We start from the raw sequence: 23,143 nt of genomic DNA, 5'->3' as shown, positions 1-23,143 counted from the left end.
GTAAGATGCAAGTAAGCTTTAATAAGCATACTGTTAAAGAATTACCAACATTGAACGCCTTTTTGTTTTTGCCATGCAGAGAATATTTACATAACTAGATAACGTATAAGCCTCAGGTATTGAAATGCATATGACAGTATTTGTAATAAAGGACAGGATTACAGTATTTTCAGAAGCTCGTTGCATTTGTTTGAGACTTGCAGTCATCTTTGCAGGCTTTACCCGTAAACTAAACAGAATGCCAATCTATCATGTGTGGTCCATAACTTGTGCAGTAATCCTTTAAGCAATTTATCTTGAGCTTGTTTCTTGTTTGCTGTTCATTTATTACTGTGATCATGTCTTCCCCATGAAACAAGTAGATAGTTGTTGTCAGGCAGCAGGTCTTTTTTGGATAAGAAACATTTTTACAAGTGGGGGTATCACAAAGATTGGTACTTTCAGCATGTTACTTGGTAATTTTATAAAGCAGAATATACATTATAATTAGAAATGCAGTGCAAGGAGAAGTGGTTTGAGTTGAGTGCTGCTTGTTTTTTTTTTATACTTATTTTGACTGGCATTCCAGTAATGTATTTAAAAAGTAATTTATTTTTTTATGCCTCACAACCTTTGTGTTTCCATCTAGATATTAAGTAAGTTGTCATGTAGCCAATGCATTGAATTTTCTTTCTTCTACACTTCATTTTGTCTTGATTGGATTCTCGTAATGACGGTTTGGCACCCAGGGCAGCGTATTTAATTAAAGTTCTAGTTGTTGTGGTTTTGAGCATAGCCCCACCCCTTTCTAGTTGGTCACACCCCTTCTCATTGGCCCCACCCATTCAGCTGTCTCCTGCAGCCCCCCTTTAATTTGAAGTCACCAGCCGCCACTGGTATTAGTTCCAGTTTGTTGAGGCTTAAAGCTAAGAACAACTAAGCCATTAGAGCCCAATTATTTAGGAAGCATTCTATCCAGAAGTCCAGCTGTGATAAATCAAGCAGATTTCTTTGTCCATTGAAAGAAGGAGAAAGAGTGAGGATACAGACAGAGAAAGGTTTTGACCAGATTGGCCAAGTAACAGGTATATGTACCGAGCTGAGATCCTACTTTGTAGAAACTGAGGGTGTGGAGTACAGGAGAAATTGCAGACATCTTCTTCCTATACCAGCATCGATATCACAACATTGTTCCTGTGATACAGACTCTAGATCTCAGAGCAATCCAGACAATGTTCCTGTTGCAGAACATGTCTTAACTGCTACTTCCATTCCTGATGATGTTCCTAAGGTTGAACATTCAGCAGAGACAGTCCCAGTTGCTAAACCTCATTCTAAATTTTATGTCACACATTTTGGTCATATTTCCAGATCTAGTGTGAAATACACAGCGACCTGGACTTGATTGTATATATGTATCTAGTTCTATATGATTTCATGACATTTGTATTGATTGCATGTCAGCTGATATTGTCAATATTGCATGATCTGTTCTTCAAAGTGGGAGGATGTAGACCAGAGTGTATATGTTATATCTTTAAGAAGCGTTTCAAGGACTGAACTTGCATCTAAATAGTGGGTATGTGCTACCTTCAGTGCCATTTTGAGAGTGTAGCCAGTGAGTTAGCATCTGTGAATGTAATAGCTAGTTTGTATATAAGTTTACCCAAGTTAAAGTTATTAAGCCTCAATCCTGATCTGTTTGTACATAATAAAGCTGCTTGAATAGAATCCGCAAAGACTTGTCTATTACATCCTGGATAAATGAGCGACAGCTCCTATATAGCACAAGCAGAAACCTATAATTCAAAGTGGAAAGAGAAGATGAAACAGGGGGGAAGGAGAGACTGGGATTTTGGATGCAGATCCTTAAGGAGAATAACAATATTATTTAGTTGTTTATTTATTTATTTACTTATTTCCAGTTTGATGACCGGGGATGTCCACTGGGCCCAGGGAGCCCGTTTTCAGTGGTGGCTCGGGGAGAAAAGCTCCATGTTACAAAGTTTAGATACAGATACAATATAGAAAAGAAGAACAATTTACAATTATGTTTCATCCTAGAGAGCAGGTGTAATTTCTTAGGTATATGTTACCTTTAGATACGGACACAATATTATTAATGACAAATAAGTAACAAATAACAGAACTGAATAAAACAACTTGAATTACTGTAAAGTGAACCAGGAATCCAGGACGCCAGTTAAATCATGCAGAAATAGTCCATCTTTATTAGAACAACCAGTTTTAGCGCTTTCATCTCTCTAACAGAGACTTCATCAGAAACAAAGTGCTGCAATTAATTAAACATTTATATAGAAGTCAAATTAGTGACATCACATAGTCAATTTAAAATTTAAAACAATACCAACTCATTTAAAAATACCTATTTGCTTACTTAAATATTGTATTGGCACAATAGGTCTCTATTAAACACCAGGTTGAAAATTCTGTATATTTGATGTGACCAAGTCAAACTCCTAAATTAGATTTACATATGTATGTTGTTTGTATAATAACTTGTAAATAATAAATAGTTAATGAATTTAAAGTATGAAAAACAGTATGGAAATGTGCAAATTAAATGTATACATTAATAACATGTTAAAAAATGTCATATATATATATGTCCATAAATATAATTAAACATAGAAAAATGAATTTATTATTACATGAATAAATATAATTAAAAAATACATTATAAAAATTGTTTCATGTAAATACATAAGGTTGTTTACTTAACTAATCCAATTACTTAAATATTGTTAGCCTTTTCATTAAGCAACGGTACTAAGGATACAGTTTCATTAAGACCTGGGGGAAACATGGAAGCCAGTCTATACTGTCATTGGCTTTCCTTCTTTTTTAACAGATTTTTCCAGTCCCCACCTCTAGTATCCATCTTTATAATATCTAAAATACCAAACACAAATTTATTAAAACCAACACAGGAAATACTATGTTTGTACAGGGCATTTGTGTTTTTACAATTTTTTATATCATTCAAATGTTCCATCACAGGATTGGTTACTAGACAATGAACATCTTACTACCCCTTTAACATCACATGAAAATATTATTTTTCAAAAAGGAGGCTTTACTATTTATAATTATTCAGATATGACAATCACGGATGATTTTTTCAAACTGTTTTCCAAGGGCATCAAATTCATTCAATCTAGTAAAGGTGATTTAGTTGATAACATAGAAGCTTTAAAACTTTATATGAGAAAATTAAATTTTGAAGTATTTTTGGAACCCTTTGACAACAATGGTGTAAGTACTACAAGTATTCATAAGAAATTGAAAAAGAGGAGTGTACATAATCCCCCCCTACATCCCTTATTGGAAACCTATGAAAAACTGGTTATGGAGGATATATATAATGAATTTAAACAAAATCATAGGTCAACTGATTGGAATTTAACAAAGGAGGAATACAATTTACTTTGTGAATTGAGGAATGACTACAGTATTCGTATCATGGTTCCTGATAAAGGTGGGGGGATAGCCATCTTCAAAAGTATGGACTATTCCAATGCTATGCTAGATTTATTATTTGATGAGAACACTTACAGTCACACTTCTAAAAACCAGATAAATATCTCCTATTCAAGAATAGATAGTTATTTAGAGGAATACCTTTTGGAAGGGAGAATCAGTCCCAGTGAGTATGAATTTTTATTTACAAAATTTCCTAAAATACCAGTATTTTTTGGTATACCAAAAATACACAAGGATATTCACAGGCCCCCGTTTAGATCTATAGTGGCGGCTAAGGGATCTAAGATACATCCATTAACTGTGTTTATTGATTCTCATGTACAACATGTAGTTTACAAGACACCTCATTTATTGAAAGATTCCCGGGAATTTTTGAAAAGTGTTAAACAGGATTTATTCCAAGACAACATTACGTTTTTAACTATAGACGTTAAAGATTTGTTCACATGTATTCCCAAAGATTCAGGGATGACTTTATTTGAGGAAGTATTGTTCAAATTCTCGGACCTGGACAATGACAAGGTTAAGTTAATATGTGAACTTATGAATGTAGTTCTGGAGAATAATTTTTTGTGGTTCGAAGGTGAATTTTATCAGCAAATCACTGGTGTCCCTATGGGTGCTACTTGTTCACCAGTTTATTCTAATCTGGTTTTACTAGGATGGGAGACTCAATATGTATTTGATGGCCCATTTTGGCCTCATATTAAACTTTATCTTCGATACCTGGATGATATTTTTATCCTTTGGGGAGGCTTGGAAGAGGACATTTCCAAGTTTATAGATTACATCAATTCCAGTACTGACTTTCTTTCTTTCACTTTTCAGTACAATACATCGAGTATTAATTATTTGGATACTTGTATTATTAAGGACAATCAAAATAAACGGTTTAAATCTAGAATATTTAGGAAGAAGACATTTTGTAATGCTTACTTACATTTTGAAAGCAATCATCCAATAGCCCAAAAGGTTAGTATAATCAAAGGGCAAGCCATTAGAATTGCCAGGATGACTTCTAATAAAGAAGATCTCGAAAATGAATCTATTTTGTTAAGAGAAATGTTTTCAGAAAGAGGATATCCCATGGTTTTGATTAACTCTATTTTACAAGATATTTACCATCAATGGGGGTATAAATATATTCCTCTATTTGGTTTTTCTGAGTCAACTCCAGTTATAGGAGAAAATATATGTAATTTTAACACAGTTTGCGTTTTAACACACAATATAAGAACTCCTGCCATTAAAAACATTTTTGAAAAGAATTGGAATATTTTTAGATCAAATTATGTCATACATAAAAAGGTGGGTAATAGACCTAGATTTGTGAATAAAGTAGGTCCAAACATGAAACAACTATTGGAATATAAAAGAGGCAATACCCCCCATGACAAACATGGCACTAAACGATATGGCATGTGCCACTATTGTTCTTATATTAATGTTGAGTCAACTGTAGCATTGAATAACATTATGAATAGCAAGGTACATTTATTAAATGGTAATTGTAATACTAGGGGAGTGGTTTACCTGGCTTTATGTTGCACCTGCAAACACTTCTATGTAGGCAAGACTGAACGTTTACTCAAAAACAGAATTTATGAACGTTTGAATGATATAAAAAATTGTAAAAACACAAATGCCCTGTACAAACATAGTATTTCCTGTGTTGGTTTTAATAAATTTGTGTTTGGTATTTTAGATATTATAAAGATGGATACTAGAGGTGGGGACTGGAAAAATCTGTTAAAAAAGAAGGAAAGCCAATGGCAGTATAGACTGGCTTCCATGTTTCCCCCAGGTCTTAATGAAACTGTATCCTTAGTACCGTTGCTTATTGAAAAGGCTAACAATATTTAAGTAATTGGATTAGTTAAGTAAACAACTTTATGTATTTACATGAAACAATTTTTATAATGTATTTTTTAATTATATTTATTCATGTAATAATAAATTCATTTTTATGTTTAATTATATTTATGGACATATATATATGACATTTTTTAGCATGTTATTAATGTATACATTTAATTTGCACATTTCCATACTGTTTTTCATACTTTAAATTCATTAACTATTTATTATTTACAAGTTATTATACAAACAACATATATATGTAAATCTAATTTAGGAGTTTGACCTGGTCACATCAAATATACAGAATTTTGAAAAACAAGCTTTTTTTTTACATAACCTGGTGTTTAATAGAGACCCATTGTGCCAATACAATATTTAAGTAAGCAAATAGGTATTTTTAAATGAGTTGGTATTGTTTTAAATTTTAAATTGACTATGTGATGTCACTAATTTGACTTCTATATAAATGTTTAATTAATTGCAGCACTTTGTTTCTGATGAAGTCTCTGTTAGAGAGATGAAAGCGCTAAAACTGGTTGTTCTAATAAAGATGGACTATTTCTGCATGATCTAACTGGCGTCCTGGATTCCTCGTTCACTTTACAGTAATTCACAATATTATTAATGAACAATTTGCAGTTAAATTTCATGTTGGAGAGCAGGTATAGATTCTTAGGTACATGGTACAAATTTGATATTTACAATATGTACATATGTGTGATAGCCTATAGATCATAGCTAGAGAGGCTAGTAATCATAGCTGGAGAGGGGTTTAGAGGTGGAGAGAGACTTATAGGACTAGGTGGGGAGAATGCAGTTGCATTTTCTGTTAGAGTAAAGGTATGAATGTAACTGAGATTTAAAGTTTTAAAGGTTTGAACAGGTCCTTAGAGAGGAAGGAAGAGAATTCCATTTTTTGCTAAGGAAAAGGATAGCAGGAGTTGACCAGCAGGGCAATTGGGTTTTCGGACACAGATTAGGTTTTGGTCAGTAGATCTGAGAGTTCTCTGAGGGGTGTAGGGGAGAAGGATGTTGCATAGAACAGGGCACTTAGAGGGTTGAAAGATTAGTTTGTGGGCTATGGTAATCTGAAGATAGTGTAGATGGTTGGAGAGTTCAAGCCAATGTAACAAATTAAGGGCAATACAGTGATGGGAGGGAGTATTTGGCTTTTGTGACAAATTTAGAAATCATATTATAACATACTTCCAATTTTTAAGTGAGTGTAGCAGATAAGTTAGTTAATAGAGGAGTGCCATACATTAGTGAGAGGAGTAGATAGGTAGTGGCAAGTGTTTGTCTGGTGGAAGGAGAGAGAAATTGGATGTTCCTGTATAGCATACCAAGCTTTATATGAGTTTTCTTAATGTTTTGCTGGATGTAAGTGTTGAATTTTAGGTGTTTATCAATAGTGACCCCAAGTAGTTTGGCAAAGGGAACAACCTCTGTAGTGGAGTTATTTTAGCTAATGATTTGGAATTCATTTTTATCAAGAGAGGAAGGTTTAGAAGGAGAGAATAATAGTATTTTGGATTTATTGGGATTTAGTGAGAGGTGATTCTGAAGCATCCAGTTTTCAGTGGTGGAGAAGGCAGCTTGGGTCAGTGTCTGAAGCTCTGGGAGGTTAGTGGCACTGCAGATTAATGTGGAATCATCTGCATATTGTTCTATTTTGGTATTGGGTATGATTTTGTGGAAATTGTTAATAAAGATGTTAAACAGCATTGGACCGAGTATGGATCCCTGGGGGACCCCAGTGGGGGTGGGAAGGAAGGTTGAGGTGCCTGTCCCCCATTTTACAGCTTGAGATCTATTGGAGAGGTAGAGAACCAGGATAAGGTATTCTGTGAGAGATTAAGGTCAGAGAGATGGTTTAGGAGATGGATGTGGGAGATGGTATTGAACACGTTGGACAGATCTAGAAGAACAGTATAAACTATTTTTCCAGAGTCCCGGGCAAGATTTATTGTCTCTAGGAAGGAGAGAAGTGCAGTGATTGTACTATGGCCTGGAAGGAAGCCGTGTTGGGTTGGAGTGATAAGTTGGTTATTGGCTAAGAATGGCATGAGCTGAATGTGAATTAATTTTTCTAGTAGTTTGGAAATTGGGGAGAGGATGGCTATGGGGCGGAAGTTGGAGATGTTATTGTTTTTGCCTCCTTTATGGAGCGGTAGAATGAAGGCAGTGTGCCATAGTTTGGGAACATAAGATTCTAGCATGGATCTATTAATCAGGATGCTAATGGGAAGAGCGATACCATCTGTGGCTATTTTTAGGAAGGAGGATGGGATATTGTCGGGGCATTGGAGCAAGGTTTTAATTCGAAGAGTAATTTTTTTATATAGGATGTTGAGATGGGTTTAAGGTTGAATATAGGCAGAGGGTTGGGGGCGGTGGGTGTTGTAGGTGGTGCTGACAAAAGGGTGGATTGAGGGGAGGGGTTATTGTTAGGGAAGGTTTTGGTCAGTTCAACTATGGAGTTAGTGAAGAAGGAGTTGAATAGAATGGCTATTTCAGGGTCAGATTTGCTGGTGTCAGGGCAGGGGTTGCTGTTGGTACCTAGGTTGAGAAGAGAATTAATGAAGTTCCAGAATTGTTTTGGGCTTTTAGATTGGTTAGATTGGAGTTTAATATAGTTGGACTTTTTGTCTCTGATGATTTGTTTTTTAGCAAGATTACGGAGTTGTTTATATTTAAGAAAAATTTCAGGCTGCTTGTTTTGATGGTATGTTTTCCAGGATTTGTCTCTTTGTAGCATAAGTTTTCGGGTATCTTTGGTTAGCCAAGGGGCGGATTTGGTTTTTACTCTTTTTGTTCTTGGTGGCTCTAGGGAGTTAAGGATGTTTAAGAAGGAAGAGTTGAAAAAGTCTTCGGCATTATCTAGTGGAAGGGTTTTTAGTGGGTTCCAATGTTTTTGTTTCAGGGAGTTAGAGAAGGTAGTTGGGTCAAAGTTCGTGAGGTTACGTGTGTGGATGACGTGGTGTAGGTGAGGAGAGGAGTAGGTAACTCAGTAGATAAATGCTGGCAAGTGATCTCCTATAGGGTCGGGTGTGATGCCAGAGTTTAAGATTTTATTGGGATGGGAAGCTAGGATCCAGTCTAGTGTGGTATTTGGTGGTTAGTTTTATTGGGCCTGGTGATGGAGTTAGTAATTTGTGTATAGTTAAATAGATTGATGGATATGGTGGGATTGGGGTTATTTATTTTATTCCAATTGATGTTTACGTCTCCAAATATATAGGTCTCCTGCTTAATATTGGTCGAGGTCCAGAGAAGTATGTCCTCCAGAGTAGTGGTGTTGTTACCGGGGGGATATAGAGAGCAATGATACAAATGCTTTTGTGGCTATTTATTTTTAGCAGGCTTGTTATTAGTTCTGCATTATTGAATGTGAGGATATGATTAGGGTATGGTGTGATGGATAGTAGGTTAGAGTAGATTAAGGCTACCCCGCCACCTTTTCTGTTTGGGCAGTCGTGTCTGAGGGATTGGAATCCAGGAGGAAGGATATCAGAGTCACTAATGTGAGGTTTTAGCCATGTTTCTGAAATGTCTACCATGTCGGGTTGGTTGTAGTTCAACCAGGCATGGAATTGGATTATTTTGTTTCTTAAACTTTGTGCATTAATGGTGAAGAATTTGAGGTATTTATGGTTAGTTTTATAGTTTGAGGTGGGGAGATTAGCAGTACAGGTAGTGTTTGGTCCAGGATTTGGATGTATGTCTCCAGCTAAGCAGAGGTAGTTGAGGAAGGGTAGTAGTATTTTTGATTTGGTGTTTAGTAGTTGTGGGAAGTAAAATATTAACTTAGGAGTATAGTACTTAGTTGAGGGGGGAAATAATTTTATTTTGAAGTAGTGGAGTGGGTTGGGTTGAAGTAGTGAAGTGGATATACTGTGGAAGTGTGTTTTTGAGTGATAAAGGAGGTTGGGAGTGGGGGGATAGGATAGGAAGGGTGGGTGGAGTAGGTTGTGGGAGTAGGAGGTAGTGAGATATAAAGAGAGTAAGACTAAAATGCAGATAGTTGGGGTGAGAATGGTTTGAGGTAGGAGTCCAGGCATGGTGGATAAGTGTAAAGATATAGTAGTGGGAGATGAATTAGGGAGTTAGGTGGGAGAGGAGGAGTGACTGAGATAGGCAAGTGGAGGAAAAGGGGTGGGGCTGTAGAGGAGGTGATTGGTTGATAGAAAAGGGGTGGGGCTGTGGAGGAGGTGATTGGTTGATAGAGAGAGGGAGGGGCTTAGGGTTCCAATAAAGGTAGGAGTACCGGGGGGTGGGAATTGGGGGCAGGGTAGAGGAGAGGAGTGAGTCCGTAGGGCGAACAGATCGAGAAGAGCTAAAGAGAAGGTGGATAGCTGAAACAGAAAAGTGTGTTTTGTGACTGAAGTACAGGGACAGCAGGGAAAAACGAGTCTGGGGGGAGTAAGGTGGTGAAATACAGCTCAAGTCAAGTCAAAGCAGGCCAGTGGGGCAAGTACGAATGGGAGTGGGGGATAGCTTGGGAGAGAAGGAAAATAGATATAGGAGATTTGTATCAGTAAGTGGGAGAGCAGTGCCACCTAGTGGTAAAAAATATATGAGGTAGAATATCATATTCATAAAGTAGCAGAATGTATTCTAAGAACTGAGCCAACACAGAAATGGAGAAAGGATATTCTGTTGATAGGGTTGATTGCAATTAGGGATACAAACAGCAGGCAAGAGGGGGGTGGAATTTAATGGAAAAAAACAGCAAAAGAGCCACGGTATTGGGAGAAAATAATTAGAGAGGGAAAGGTAATAGAATGAGAAGAGGCCAATAATTTATTTGAATTGCAGGTTAAAGATTGCTTTCCCTATCAAGGATTGATATCAGAGTATAGACATAGAGAAAGAAATAGAGGGATCCTAAGTGAAAGACCAGCACTGGTAGAGTTTTTAGTGGAATGTTGAACAGAAGCTGCTGTTAAAAAGGAATAATTAGTAGAACATACAAAATATAGCATAGTAAGTATAAGAATCAATCAGAGAAGTTTAGAAAGGGTTGTGAAGTGAGACTGGATAAGCATTTCACAAAGAAACAATGGGGGATGTATGTATGTCTCCCATATATGCAATAAAGTCTAGGAGATTTAGGAACGTTGCCTGGAAGTGTTAACATAGGTATTTTTATACCCCAACTAGACTGCAAAGAATTTTTCCTTAGCTAGACAGCAAATGTTAGAGGTGTGATGGGGAAGAAAGTGGTAATTGGGAACATATTTTCTGAGATTGTAATCAGTTGGGAGACTTTAAACATTCCCTGCAGACTGCTCTGTCAGCGATAATGGGTGAGAAAATTGGTTTAACTAAGGAGATGATTTTGTGAGCTATGGTACATAATTGGAATTGCCTAGACATAGTAAGGCCTTGCTGAATTTAATATGGTGACTGCTGAAAAAGCAATTACTAGAAAATGGAAATCAAAAATCTAAATCAACTTTGCAAGAAGTAGTGAATATTCTGACAGAAATAAAACATCTGGAATTGTGACCTTTAGAAAAGGGTAGGAGCAAATTACATAGAAAAATGAGAATTGTGGGAACAATACATGCAGAGGAGGAACAAGGTTTAAAAGAAAGCAGGATTTGAATGAGCTATGTAATGCTTGAGTAACAGTGACTGGATATATTACAAGTGATGCGTAATGTTTGCAATTAAAATTATGTCAGTGTGGTTTGTGATGTATAAGGTTCGCAAATAAAATTATGTCCGTATGGTTTGTTTTCATTTATATAAATGTATGACTGCCTATGCCATATGTGATAATTTAATAAAGATGTTTCTTGTTTAAAAATAAAAAAAAAACACAGGAAGGGTGAAGAAAGGCAACAGAAAGGGAAACCAGACCTGCCTGGGAAGGAAGGGTGCAATAAGGATTATTGTCACTCTGCCACTGGCTGCTTTCTGAAGAAATTACATTATTAAGAGCACTGAAGGATAAGCATACAAGAGACCTGGTGCCAAACATAGAAAAGCATACTAGACTCGTGTGGTTGCATTTGTGAACATTATTTTTACCATATTTCAGAAATGGTAAAAACGACATTCAAACTAGTTTGACTGTTCTTTTAAAATCACTGCTCAAGTCAAGGCTGATTTTACAGGAACCAGTCACTTCCTTGCTTTCAATTTAACAAGTTTGGAAGGTTTTGGTTCGCTGTTTTTACCAGTCGCCCATTTGATTTTGAGATTCTGAAATACACGTAAGTGTCATTTAACATTTTGACAGTAAACCAGCATAAAAATCACAGCATGGTTGCCCCCAGTGGCAGAAGTTTTGGGCGTCAGCTGCTGGAATGCAAGACCACGCGAGAGGCATCAAGATGTCCAGTAGAATGTTGGATTACCTCAGGACATGCGTTGCTATCAGAAATCATTGCAAGGACATCACCCAATGCCATACCCTCATGGCCTCTTGATTGAGTGGGTGAGAATGGGTTCTCCACTGTTTGTTCAAGTACCAAACTAGGCAGAGCTGTCGGACTGAATCATAATCACACCCTTAGGGATATAATACCAGAATGCCTCCAAACCTATAACTGCACTCATCTCCACACTGTTGATGTAAGTGAACCTCTGGCTGTGACCAAGTACCTTGGACCACCTTTTCCTCATAATACCTGCCACCCCCACTCCAGGAGAGAAACCTCTTTAGTTACTGTAAGCTTAGGAGAAGGAAAAACAAAGGGACAGCCTAAAGAGACTAGGTGACCGGATATCTACCAGTGAATGTGCTGCTGCATCACGTTGGTGAGGCGGATGGGATACGACATTGATTTTGTAGGTCGACCACTTTGTAGACAGAGTCCACTGTAGTCCTCTCTTGGAGTACCTCACTAGAGAAACAAGACAAATGGCAGCTGTCACATATCCAAGAAGACTTCGAGTAAGAAGAGCAGTAGGTCAGGGAATCTGGTGGATCTGAATGGCAAGAGTTTAAAGAGCTGACACTTGATGTGCAGCCATCTTGGACACATTTCAAGATCTGATCTCTCAGCCATCAGGTCAGCCTCACCTGAAAGTGGAATCTCTTAAGCTGACTGTTTGGTTACTCCATTTCCAATGATGGCCAGAGATTCCAGGCTGTTTGAATGAGTTCTTTGCATTTTATCTTCCTCTCAGAAGCCACACACTAGGCAAGTTTATGTTAGCAAAAGGAAATGTTTTTCTGTCAGAGCTTCTTTCAGGGATATAACTTCTTTTTCTGATCCAATCCAGACTATTTTGATCGCCTGGTTGATCACTCTCACTCGTGGCTCAGTAACTCTACTGTTAAAGTTTAGTTGGCAACTATTTCCAACTTTCACATAGGTCAAAATCACACCCATATTGCATCCTAGAAGTTATCTAAGACATTCCTAAAAGGAACCTTTTTATGTAGATATCCCATAAGAGAGTAGTGCCTTCCTTGTGATTTTCCTTTTCTCCTTCAGTCCTTATCAACCACCCCGCCTTTGAACTGGAATGTAAGGCAGACCTTAAATCCTGGAAGACACTCTTTCTCATAGAGATCACCTTGACTAGAAGAGTTGCTGCATTACAGGCTTTGTCCTTCTCTCCTCTTTACCTTTTTTCTTCCTAAAATGGCTTACCAAGTCTTCCTTAAAATAGTCCATTGAGTTGCCTATTTTTTTCCCTACGTTGATTAACTGAAAATGCATGCTTCATTACCTTGATGGTCATCATCAGTTAAAATTCTATTTAGAGAGAACAAAACAGTCTAGGAAATTCAGTCAGCTTTTTGTGTCCATTTCTAGGGCAAAATTTGGTCAACCAGTATAAAATATTACATTATCCAGATGGCTGTCCAATTAAGTATCATTTGTATACTTTTCTAGAAATATCTCCTTACCCTTTAGACCTAAGGGTCATTCTGCCAGAGCAGTAGTAGATGTCTGATTTAAGAACCATCTTGTTTCTTCCTGCTTAACTCTTTTCTTTTGTTGCTGTCTTTTGATATAAACTTCCTTTTTGTAGTAGGTTGTGTCATTATGTAGGACACACACTGCTTGAGGAGTTTTAGGCAAGCAGGGCATTATGGGAGAGGAATAAGATCCCTTGAGCTTGAAGATTCGAAGGTTTCCAGCTCTCTGAGATGGATCGAAGAAGGCTACATGGATCTAGTGTTATGGTAAGTACATAACTTTTGTACATTATCACAAAATTTCATCATAGTACATTGTTATAAAATTGCATTGCACAGCATTATATAATACATCTTTCTTTTATACTGTATATAATTATCTTTCATGACTTTGTGTTGTTTTATAACTCTTAACAAATGTAATCATTATTTGTAAATTGTATTTTTGTACTTGGGCTTTTTTCCCTAGGCCTCCACCGAAAAGGGGGCATTTTAGACCCAGTGGGACAAACCTGTTAAACAAATGCCAGTAATTGGATAAATAAATAAAATAAATCAATTCCGAGGCAAATTCTTAACTTCTAGTGTCCATGTTCAGGAGATGTCCTTGCTGTTTAGTGCTTTGGGTGTTTGAATGGATTTTCTGTAGGAGATGTGAGTAAACATGGCATGTAGCTAATTAGTCCCATGTTCTAGTTAGAATGTGAACGTTATAGATATGTGCCTCAAAAAGCAGCTTATAATGAAGAATTGCAAAAGAATCTGGTTTATATGGCTAGCATTCCAACCTGTTCCTTCTTAATTGTTAAAAATAATTGTTCTAGTTGCATGGTATATTGAATGACATAATTTTAAAGTTTTCTACCTCCGTTTACCTGCCTGTAGTGTCTTTCGAGCCTTCAGATACAGGGATGTTTGTGTATCTCTTTAGAAAATTTGTGAAGCTCGTGGCTTTTGTGGACAATTAAATAATAAAGCATAACATTTTGCATAGGGTTGCACATTCATTCTTTGCATGTGGTAGTAGAGATTTATTGACCTGATATTCCCTAAGGTATGTATTTTCTTTTCTCCAGTGATGCACATTTCTGGTATTTTACTCTGTGAAGCAATTACTCTGCCACGATTAATGACGTTGCAAATAATATTGTTCCGTTTGCCTTTTTTTGCCTCTTTATTAGGAAGAAGTATTTGGTGTGTGCATATTAAGAATTAAGATGGTTGAAGCATGGTACATGGACAGTTTAGATGATGATCAGAGGAAGCCACACAGAATGGAGCCAAATCAGTCAGTTTCACTACAGGAGCTGGAGAAGCTGGGTGTTTACCACTTAAAGGTCAGATTTTTAACTTGTTGAAGATTATAAACTGGGAAAAAAAAACATTAGCAAGTTTCTCTGCGCATTTAGTAAATTAAAATAAATTACTGTACATTTTTATGCGTATTTAAATTTGTATCTTATCTTTGTGAACAAAACTGTTAATGTAAAATTCATATGTGAAACTAGGCATATTATAATGGCAGTTGTGAATTCATTTCATTGTCTTGTAGTGAGCTTTATTACTTACAAAGGGTGCCATGGATGGGCTTACAGTCCCATCCAAACATGAGTTTAGATGTCATGGCCAGGGTAAGGACCTGTTATCCACACCTCTGTCATCAATTTATATGTAATACTCAAGTGCTGTGGTCTCATGATCTGCACCACTGATGGACGAATAATACAAAAGGAGGTTGGTTTTAAGAAGGTACAGAAAATGCACAGTGCAGCCTCAGGTTATGACTAACACCTGCCACATCCAAGTAAGGTTTACAGTGAATGACTGCAGATCACAGTTATAAACACTAGCTTCCCCTTTCTGGTAATGACTTGTCAGTGAATAACTTAAACTGGCCACACGTGAGTGCACACAGACACATACAGACACACGCACTCTGCTTCGTAGGAGGGGCTAATGAGCTAATGATACCTTTGTAGTGCTACTGCCCCTTCTTATGTGTTTGTTGTAATGTGCTGCCATCAATTATAGGTGTTAGCCCTCCAAGAACACAGTTGTTCACTCTTAAATTAAGCAAACTGTAACACTTTGGTAGCTATGGCTAAAACAGTTACTCTTTGAAAGGTGTAAGCCAACAGGTTGTATTCACCATGCTGAGACTACTCTTAGATACTAATAAACCACTAGACACAAGTATTTGAAATTGAATGATACAATTCTTTACTTTTAATTAATACAATTAACTGTAGATTAAACATATAAGCAAATGCACACTTGCACAATGAAGCAAAAAATAAAGATTTTAAATGGACAGATGGCAGTTAAAAGCTAGCTATCAATTATTTGGATCGATCACTACCACATATTGAAGATTTACTAAAATCTAACTTTTAAGATCATTTAACAGTTGTAGATGACTCACAGGCAGTACATTCCAGACAAGCTGCGAGTCTGAGAAGTCCACTAAGAAGGCAGAGGTTAACTGCTGCTCTGCATCTGCTTTCTGAGATTAATTCCCAAATTCTGAAATTCCTGTCTGGATTACAAATGTAAACATCCTGCTTGCACAGTCATGTAGTGGTAGAGGAAGTACAGTCCATTTATAGAAGTAGCCTTTGAACTAAACTGGCAGAATCAGAAAAAGAGCTGTGTAATTCGTATTTGTTTGAAATCATTTTAGGGCTCTTCTACCTTTTGCTAGAAAAAAACACTGCATAATTTTTAGTGAGAATACGTATTTTATAAGCTACATGATTTACCAGAAACAGCAGTTACAGACTTTGTATAACTTTTACGTTTCATTTTCTGAAAAGGGATTACATTTAACTTGACTTTAGTACATTTTTCTGCATTTCAAATTTTGTAACATGTTTACTGAAAAGAAGAGGAAAAAATGTAAGGTATACACAGGTTGTCAAAAGGGAGATATAATCAAAAAGCAGAAATTGTTCATTTCTGTTCCCATCAAAGTGAGCCTTGTGTCTTAGGTTCTTTTTGACTTGATCATCTGTTAATTCTGTCATTTCAGAGGCCATTTTTTATGGAAGTATTCAACATCATAATAAATACAGGTCAGCTATCACAAATAATAGTTTATAAGATTTGTATCTATTTAGGAATGTCAACTCTACTATTCACTGATGATGCCATAAGTCACTTGCTTTGTGATTACCATATATCTTTCAGTAAACTCACCTTTTGTGAGGACCCCACACACTTTATCTGTGCATATGACTTGAGCCCCTCATGAGCAGAATATGAGTATGTGAGATTCTGCACCACCAATGGTTATAATTCTGCATTATACTTAAAACTAGCATTGCAGGTATTTTTGTGTTATAATTAAGGCTGTTTATTGTAACTATAACTAGCACTGTGGGCATTTAGTTTTATAATAACAGTTCATTGTCAACCTATGCTACTGTGTAAATTTATTTGTATAATAACGTATTACAAAAGCTTTATCTGCATTACGTTTTATTTTTCCTGATATACAGAAAGGGGAACAAATTGCTGAGTGTATTTTAGTAGGGCTAGCCAAGTGTATTTTTGTAGCGCTAGCTGCATGAGGTAAGTAAAGTTAGTCTTGAAGCTGCTTTTTACTGTACTTTCCAGCAGCTAGTTTGTAAGAAAAAAATGTGCAAGATCAGAATAAATTAACAAATACAATGCACATATCATCAGGGCTTTACTAAATGAGCTGACTCTTCTTTCCAGGATGTAGAATGTTTAGCTTACATCTGTGCCTGATCGTGTTAATGACATAAGCCATTTGTTATTGCTGTGATAGCAAATATAGGGAAGTTCCTGTCAGCAGCAGATGATTTTTGAAACATCTATATTAACATCACATATTGCATAGTGATGTGATTACACATTCAGTTAAAAAATGGAAGCAAACCTTTACAGACATTTCTTCTTTTCACACATTATACAAATATGATTTCTTTCTACTATTCAGTTTGACATTGATTGCTCAAGTCCTGCCTTCCCTGAAATATCACTCTTCCCGAACATTATTCTGTATGTATCATTCCCACAGATTTAATCTACCCTCTATTTAGTTTAATCTTTCCCTTTTCTAAAGATTCCTACCTCCAGTTTTTTATCTCGTTCACAAAATTCAGTAATTATGTTAACAGTTGGTTTTGTTTTTGATTTCCATGTTCTAGTAATTGCTTTTTTTGTCAGCCAACAGTGTTAAACTTAGTAGGGACTTGCTGTTTTTGGGCAGTTCAGTTTCTATGTCCTTGTTGAAAAGAATCATCTTTTTAGTTAAAATAATTTGTTTCTCCAGAATTTCTGATAAAGTACCCAGTAGGTAATTTCTAAAATCTACCAACTCATTGCATTCTCCCCCCACCCCCCCCCAAAAAAAAACAAGATGATGTCTTTTGAGATTGCTTATGAGGATTTCATAATAGAGTAATATAATGACTTTAATCCATGAATGCTTTATAATGTTTTTATTGTTTTAGCCATACTGCTGGTGTCTCATATCTCCTTTTCCATCTATACTGTAATGAATTACAGTGCGTCAGAATTCTGATGTTCAGCCTAGATCATATGGCACTAGGATCAGGATTCTGAGGGCACAGGAAAGGATGGAGAGGATGAAACAACCACCATGTTCATATTTAGGGAAGGAAAGAGGCATATAATATCAAGAGACAAAGGTAAATTTCTTGCATATACATTCCCTGTTTAGTCTAACACTGGCTTGTGGATCTAAGTAGCAAATGCTTTATGTAACATAGCCTTCTGTAGACTGGCACCTGCTACATGGGACCCCCTGCATACAGACATGAAACTCTAGAAACTATTAAAAGCTTCAGAGATGCACTTAAGGATCATCTCTTTACTGAATTTACCTGTAACTGCTACCATGAAAATGGTTAGGTAATTTACAACCCCATATCATGAATAATAGAATACATTTAAGAAACTTTTCTCAGCCTCTTAATGTGGCATATGCATATATTTCACTTGCATATAGAATTTTATGTGTTATATGTATAATCACACTGTACTTTATGTATATCTTAGCTTGCATTTTGTATATATTTTTTCTTTTCTCAATGCAATCTGACTGAATCTTTTAATTTTACCCTATCTGTATTCAATCTTGCCTTTATGTTCTGAATTTTGCTATGTTGTCATTTTGTATACAATATTGTTGATTGAAAGACTGTGATGTTTTTCTGCTCTTTGAGATTGAATCGTGTCTGAAAAGGTTCAGTAGACCAGTCCACTTACCTTGTGAACAAATAGTAAATTAATTTTTAATGATCACAGGTCATGGTAAATAATCAGAGATGCTACACAATAGTTGGGAGATGGCAATGCTAGCTGCTGTTTATTCACTAGATATTGGTCAGGGTGGTGCTCTGAAGATAGCATTTGTTGTTACCTGTAAATCAGGACCTCTAAGAGAAATGGATTAATAAAGAAGCACTGGTTTGGTGGAAGGGACTGTTAATGTCAGCTCTAGGAATCAGTGATGGATAGTAAGTTTAGGATTTAGTTCAAACATTGACTTAATTGGGAGAATTAATTGAAGAAAGGAAAGCATGAAATGAAAATGCAGGTAGACAGCAAAGTGGAAAAATAACCAGAAAACAGATTCCTGTAGATGTTTGTGAAATGGAGAATAGCAGCAGAAGCTGTTGATGGGATTAGGCCAGTGGAAGTGGAAAAGAAAGGAATAGGAATGAGAGAGAGAGATAGAGAAATTGCATGAAAGACTGTTAACCCCTGTATGAAATGTTCAGAAAGATTGAGCGGGTTGGAAAAGGTTATATCCTGATTTACCATCTGAAGAAGAATACAGGGAGTAGCAGCAAGGAAACTTTGATGTTGGAAGAGAATGGTGTGAGAAAAAAATCAGGAGTGGAAATTCTCAAAAGGAAAAGATTTATGAGATGAAGGCTGTTCCCTTGCACCCAGAGATACCTTATTTTTTTGTTGCGGGGGGGGGGGGAGCGTCCAGCCCCCAAACTATACCAGCTTGGAGAAAAGGGAATATTCTAAGAGATGGCAGTCTCAGAGATGTGGTATGTTTGTTTTTTTTTTTTTTGACTTCCTGCAGTTGGACATGATTCTCCATTTTCTTGAATTGGGAGTGCTTTGTAACCATGATGGTGTTGCCTTCTGGGGGGGGGGGGTGTATCATTCTGAAAGCAGTGAGTATTGCTTGTGAGTGGGAGATGAGAGAATCTTGTTCTCATGGGGAGGCGTGTGCCTCATGATGTCCTTCAAGGATGCATCTGCAGTCCTAACATATGGGTTGTCCTGCCTCAGGCAGCCCTTCGGTCGGCCGTATTCCAAAGTCTGGGTCTGGCCTCGGCTGATGTCGCACTTCACCCGACGTCATAGCTGCTGTTTATTGGGTATAAAGGCATCAGCCGACACCATTTTCCTCAGTCTTTCTTGCCACGTGGTGCCCGAAGCAGAAGCTGTTCGCAAGTGCCGGTCGGTCAGATCCAGAGATTTCTACTTCCGAAGACTTCTAAAAAGCTAAGTACCCCATTGGGGACTCTTTCTTGCCTCAGCCGATGTCAGAAAAAGTAAATAATGGTTTAACTTGTGGGAAACAAATACCTCATAAGGATTTCCACTGTTATTGCCTTCCTTGCTTAGGTCCAGACCACGACGTATCAGCTTGTCTAGCCTGTGCTTCCTTCAACCAACGGACACTTAGACGTCGGTCGGAGTTTGCAGAGGAGTTTTTTGGTCCCGCTTTTGCTTACAAAATGCCGTCGGAGACTCCGACTACACAAATAGCTAAAAAGCGCAAGGAAAAGGACCGACACTCGCGGCCCGCGGTTTCGGCTGAAACCACGGTTAGGCCAACCGCGAGTGTCTCGGTTTCGGCTGAAACCGAGTCCTCGGTTCTTCCTTCGGCCGAAAGCATGCCTCCTACAGCCGAGGCCTCACAGAGCATGGTTGAATCTGCTACTGAAATTACTGCTACAGAAGCAGGTACCCAGGATTTGTCAGATACTATTCCTTTAGACATATCTACCCCTGCACGTGGGGCTGCTAGACCCCCTGCTTCTATGTCCATCAAGGCTTTTGCCAGGGCTAAAGCAGCTAAAGCTTCTAAGGCCTTACCTGCTAAAACTCCCCCACATAGGCCTACCTCTAGTTCACAAATACTCAGCCTGGCTGAGGATCTCATTTCTTTGATCAGGGGATCCCAACCTCACCCAGACAGGGCCTCTCAGCCCCCTTCAAATAAGAGGCCTAGGACTGAACCCCTGGAACTTGTCTCTACAGACTATTCCTCGGATGACTCGGACATTACAGACCCTCAGGAAGGCCCATATTCTCCTTATGAGGATTCTGATGCAGAAGACTCCATTCCTTCTGCTTCTCCTCCTGAAGAATTTTCTTTTGGGGAAACCTTACATGCTATGAGGGAACATTTCCAATGGCAGGGCCAGGATTTTTCAGATTCAAGGAAAAGGCTAAGGACTTTTTTACACTTACCACAGCATAGGCCTTTAGCCATTCCTCCAGTACTGACAGTAGTTGATGATGCATTTAATGATGCCTGTACTGCCCCTGATTCTCTTCCTCTGGCCCCTGCCAAGCCTGACAGATATTACAGGGTCCCGGACACACACTACCATTTGTATAAGGCTCCTGTTGCAGACACCGAAACCATTTCACAGGGCCCGAAAGGTGTGGCAGCTGCTTTTGCCAAAAACCCTCTTCCCTCTGAAAGGGAATCTAGAGCATTAGAGAGATGGGGTAAAAAGGTTTATACTTCTGCTGCTCTTTCGGCTAGGGCCTTAAATTGTCAATTTCACATGATTCAGTATCAGGAATTTTTGTTAGACCAGCTAAATAAAAAACTGTCCTCTCCTGAACCTATAGACCGCAAGTCTCTTCAGGATTTGGTACATAACTCTCAGCAGGTCAGTAACCATTTCTTAAAATGTGGCTATGATGCACTGGAGGCTTCCTTTAGATCAGCTATGACTGGAACAGTGATTCGAAGACATGCATGGTTAAAAGAACAATCCTTATCAGATCATGTTAAATCAAAACTCCTAGATGCTCCCATGGAGAAACAAAGTTTGTTTGGCTCCCCTGCACAGGAGGTTCTAAAGAAGGTGGAAGAAAAAGCAAAATCTGTCCAAACAGTCAAGGATTTCTTACAGGTCGAACCTCCGAGGTTTAGCAGAAATTGGCCTTTGAAGAATTGGTCCTTTCCAGACAGCTCCAGAGCACAGAGAGGCAGAAATAGACGCCCAAGAGGCAGAAGTCAATCTAGGGGTGCCTACAGGGGACGTCAGTGGCAACCTACCAATCAGAGAAGTACTGCCACAGACTCAACTACAACCACTTCCACAGGACAGACACAATGACTTGGCTCTGATACCGCCTACCAGGGAACAACTGTAAGCTCCCTTGGGCGGAAAGCTAGCCTTATTTTCAGACAACTGGCATTACATTACAGGAGACAAATGGACTTTATAAACAATAGACAAGGGCTACAGGTTTCACTTCCACACTCTACCAAAAAAGAGGGGAATGCCAAACCTACCACCAAGCCAAAAAACAGACGCTCTAAGACAAATCAACAACTTACTAAGGATAAGAGCTGTAGAAAAGGTGTCACCTATGGAACAAGGCCAAGGATTTTACTCCAGGCTTTTCCTGGTACCAAGAAAAGAAAATCAATGGAGACCTATTCTCGACTTGTCCGCACTGAACACATACCTCATTGTTCCAAAATTCAAAATGCTGACCCTCCAGCAGCTTCTTCCCATGCTGGGCAAGGAGTCTTGGCTGGTGACTCTAGATCTCAAGGAGGCATACCTACACGTCCCTATACGACCAGATTGCAGAAGACACCTCAGATTTCTTGCAGGATCAGAGCATTATCAATTCTCAGCATTACCCTTTGGCTTATCTACTGCGCCCAGAGTATTCATGAAATGCCTGGCATCAGTAATTGCTCATTGCAGGCTTCAGGGAATTCAAATTTACCCATACCTGGACGACTGCCTAATACAAGCAGACAACAAGGCAAAATTAACAAAAGATTTGGAAAATGTCATACAACTGTTGCAAGCCTTGGGATACACAGTCAACATGCAGAAGTCAAGACTAGTACCATTCCAAAGGATAACATTCTTGGGGGCAGAACTGGACACATCAACTCAGATGGCTTTTCTCACAGAAGAAAAACAAAAGCAACTACCAGGCTACTTCATGACATTAACAAAACAAACTCAACTTACTGCAAGGAAAGTCCTGCAAGCCCTGGGTTACATGGCATCCTGCATAATATTGATTCCGCATGCCAGGCTACATATGAGAAAGTTACAATGGTACCTAAGGAATGTATGGTCTCAACACCAGCACAGTCTAGAAGACCAGATTCCAATAATTCCATGCCTGAAGCAAGAATTCCTGTGGTGGGCTCAGGCCTGTCAGTTGAACAGAGGCTTGCCCTTCCACAAACCACAGCCAAGCCAGACCATCACCACGGACGCCTCAGACCTAGGATGGGGGGCACACATGGTGGACAAGTGTATACAAGGCCTATGGACCCAAGACCAGCTGAATCTACACATAAATCTAAAGGAGATGCTGGCAGTGAAACATGCGATCCAAGCATTCAGACCACTCCTTCAACAGGGTCATCTGCTGATAAGGACGGACAATACCACAGTCATGTGGTACATCAACAAACAGGGAGGTACACATTCATATCCTCTATGCCGGATGGCAATGGACCTGTGGAATGTGGCCCTGAACCTCAACATTCAACTTCAGGCCAGATTTGTACCAGGAAAAGAAAATTCTCTAGCAGACACCTTAAGCAGAACTACCACGGATGCTCACGAATGGATGCTGCATCCAGATATCTTCAAAGCCATAACAAAGAAATGGGGACTA

General features: G+C 38.2%; 1 protein-coding gene across 2 annotated transcripts in view; it reads left to right on the top strand.

Annotated features, from left to right (window-relative positions):
• Positions 1-23,143, top strand: part of ADI1 (acireductone dioxygenase 1) — a 589,079-nt gene that overhangs the window by 134,270 nt on the left and 431,666 nt on the right. For both annotated transcript variants that reach the window (XM_044070412.1, XM_044070421.1), the window contains one exon: positions 14,410-14,565. In XM_044070412.1, the coding sequence (XP_043926347.1) occupies positions 14,446-14,565 (120 nt within the window). In that variant the 5' untranslated portion in view covers positions 14,410-14,445. The remainder of the gene's footprint in view (positions 1-14,409; positions 14,566-23,143) is intronic.

The sequence above is a fragment of the Protopterus annectens genome, chromosome 1.part0, assembly GCF_019279795.1.
Source record: "Protopterus annectens isolate FY-2018-M chromosome 1.part0, PAN1.0, whole genome shotgun sequence".
In the NCBI taxonomy this organism is placed as follows: domain Eukaryota; kingdom Metazoa; phylum Chordata; order Ceratodontiformes; family Protopteridae; genus Protopterus; species Protopterus annectens.
The sequence above is the reverse complement of the archived record's forward strand: the minus strand, read 5'-3'. Positions and strand labels throughout refer to the sequence as shown.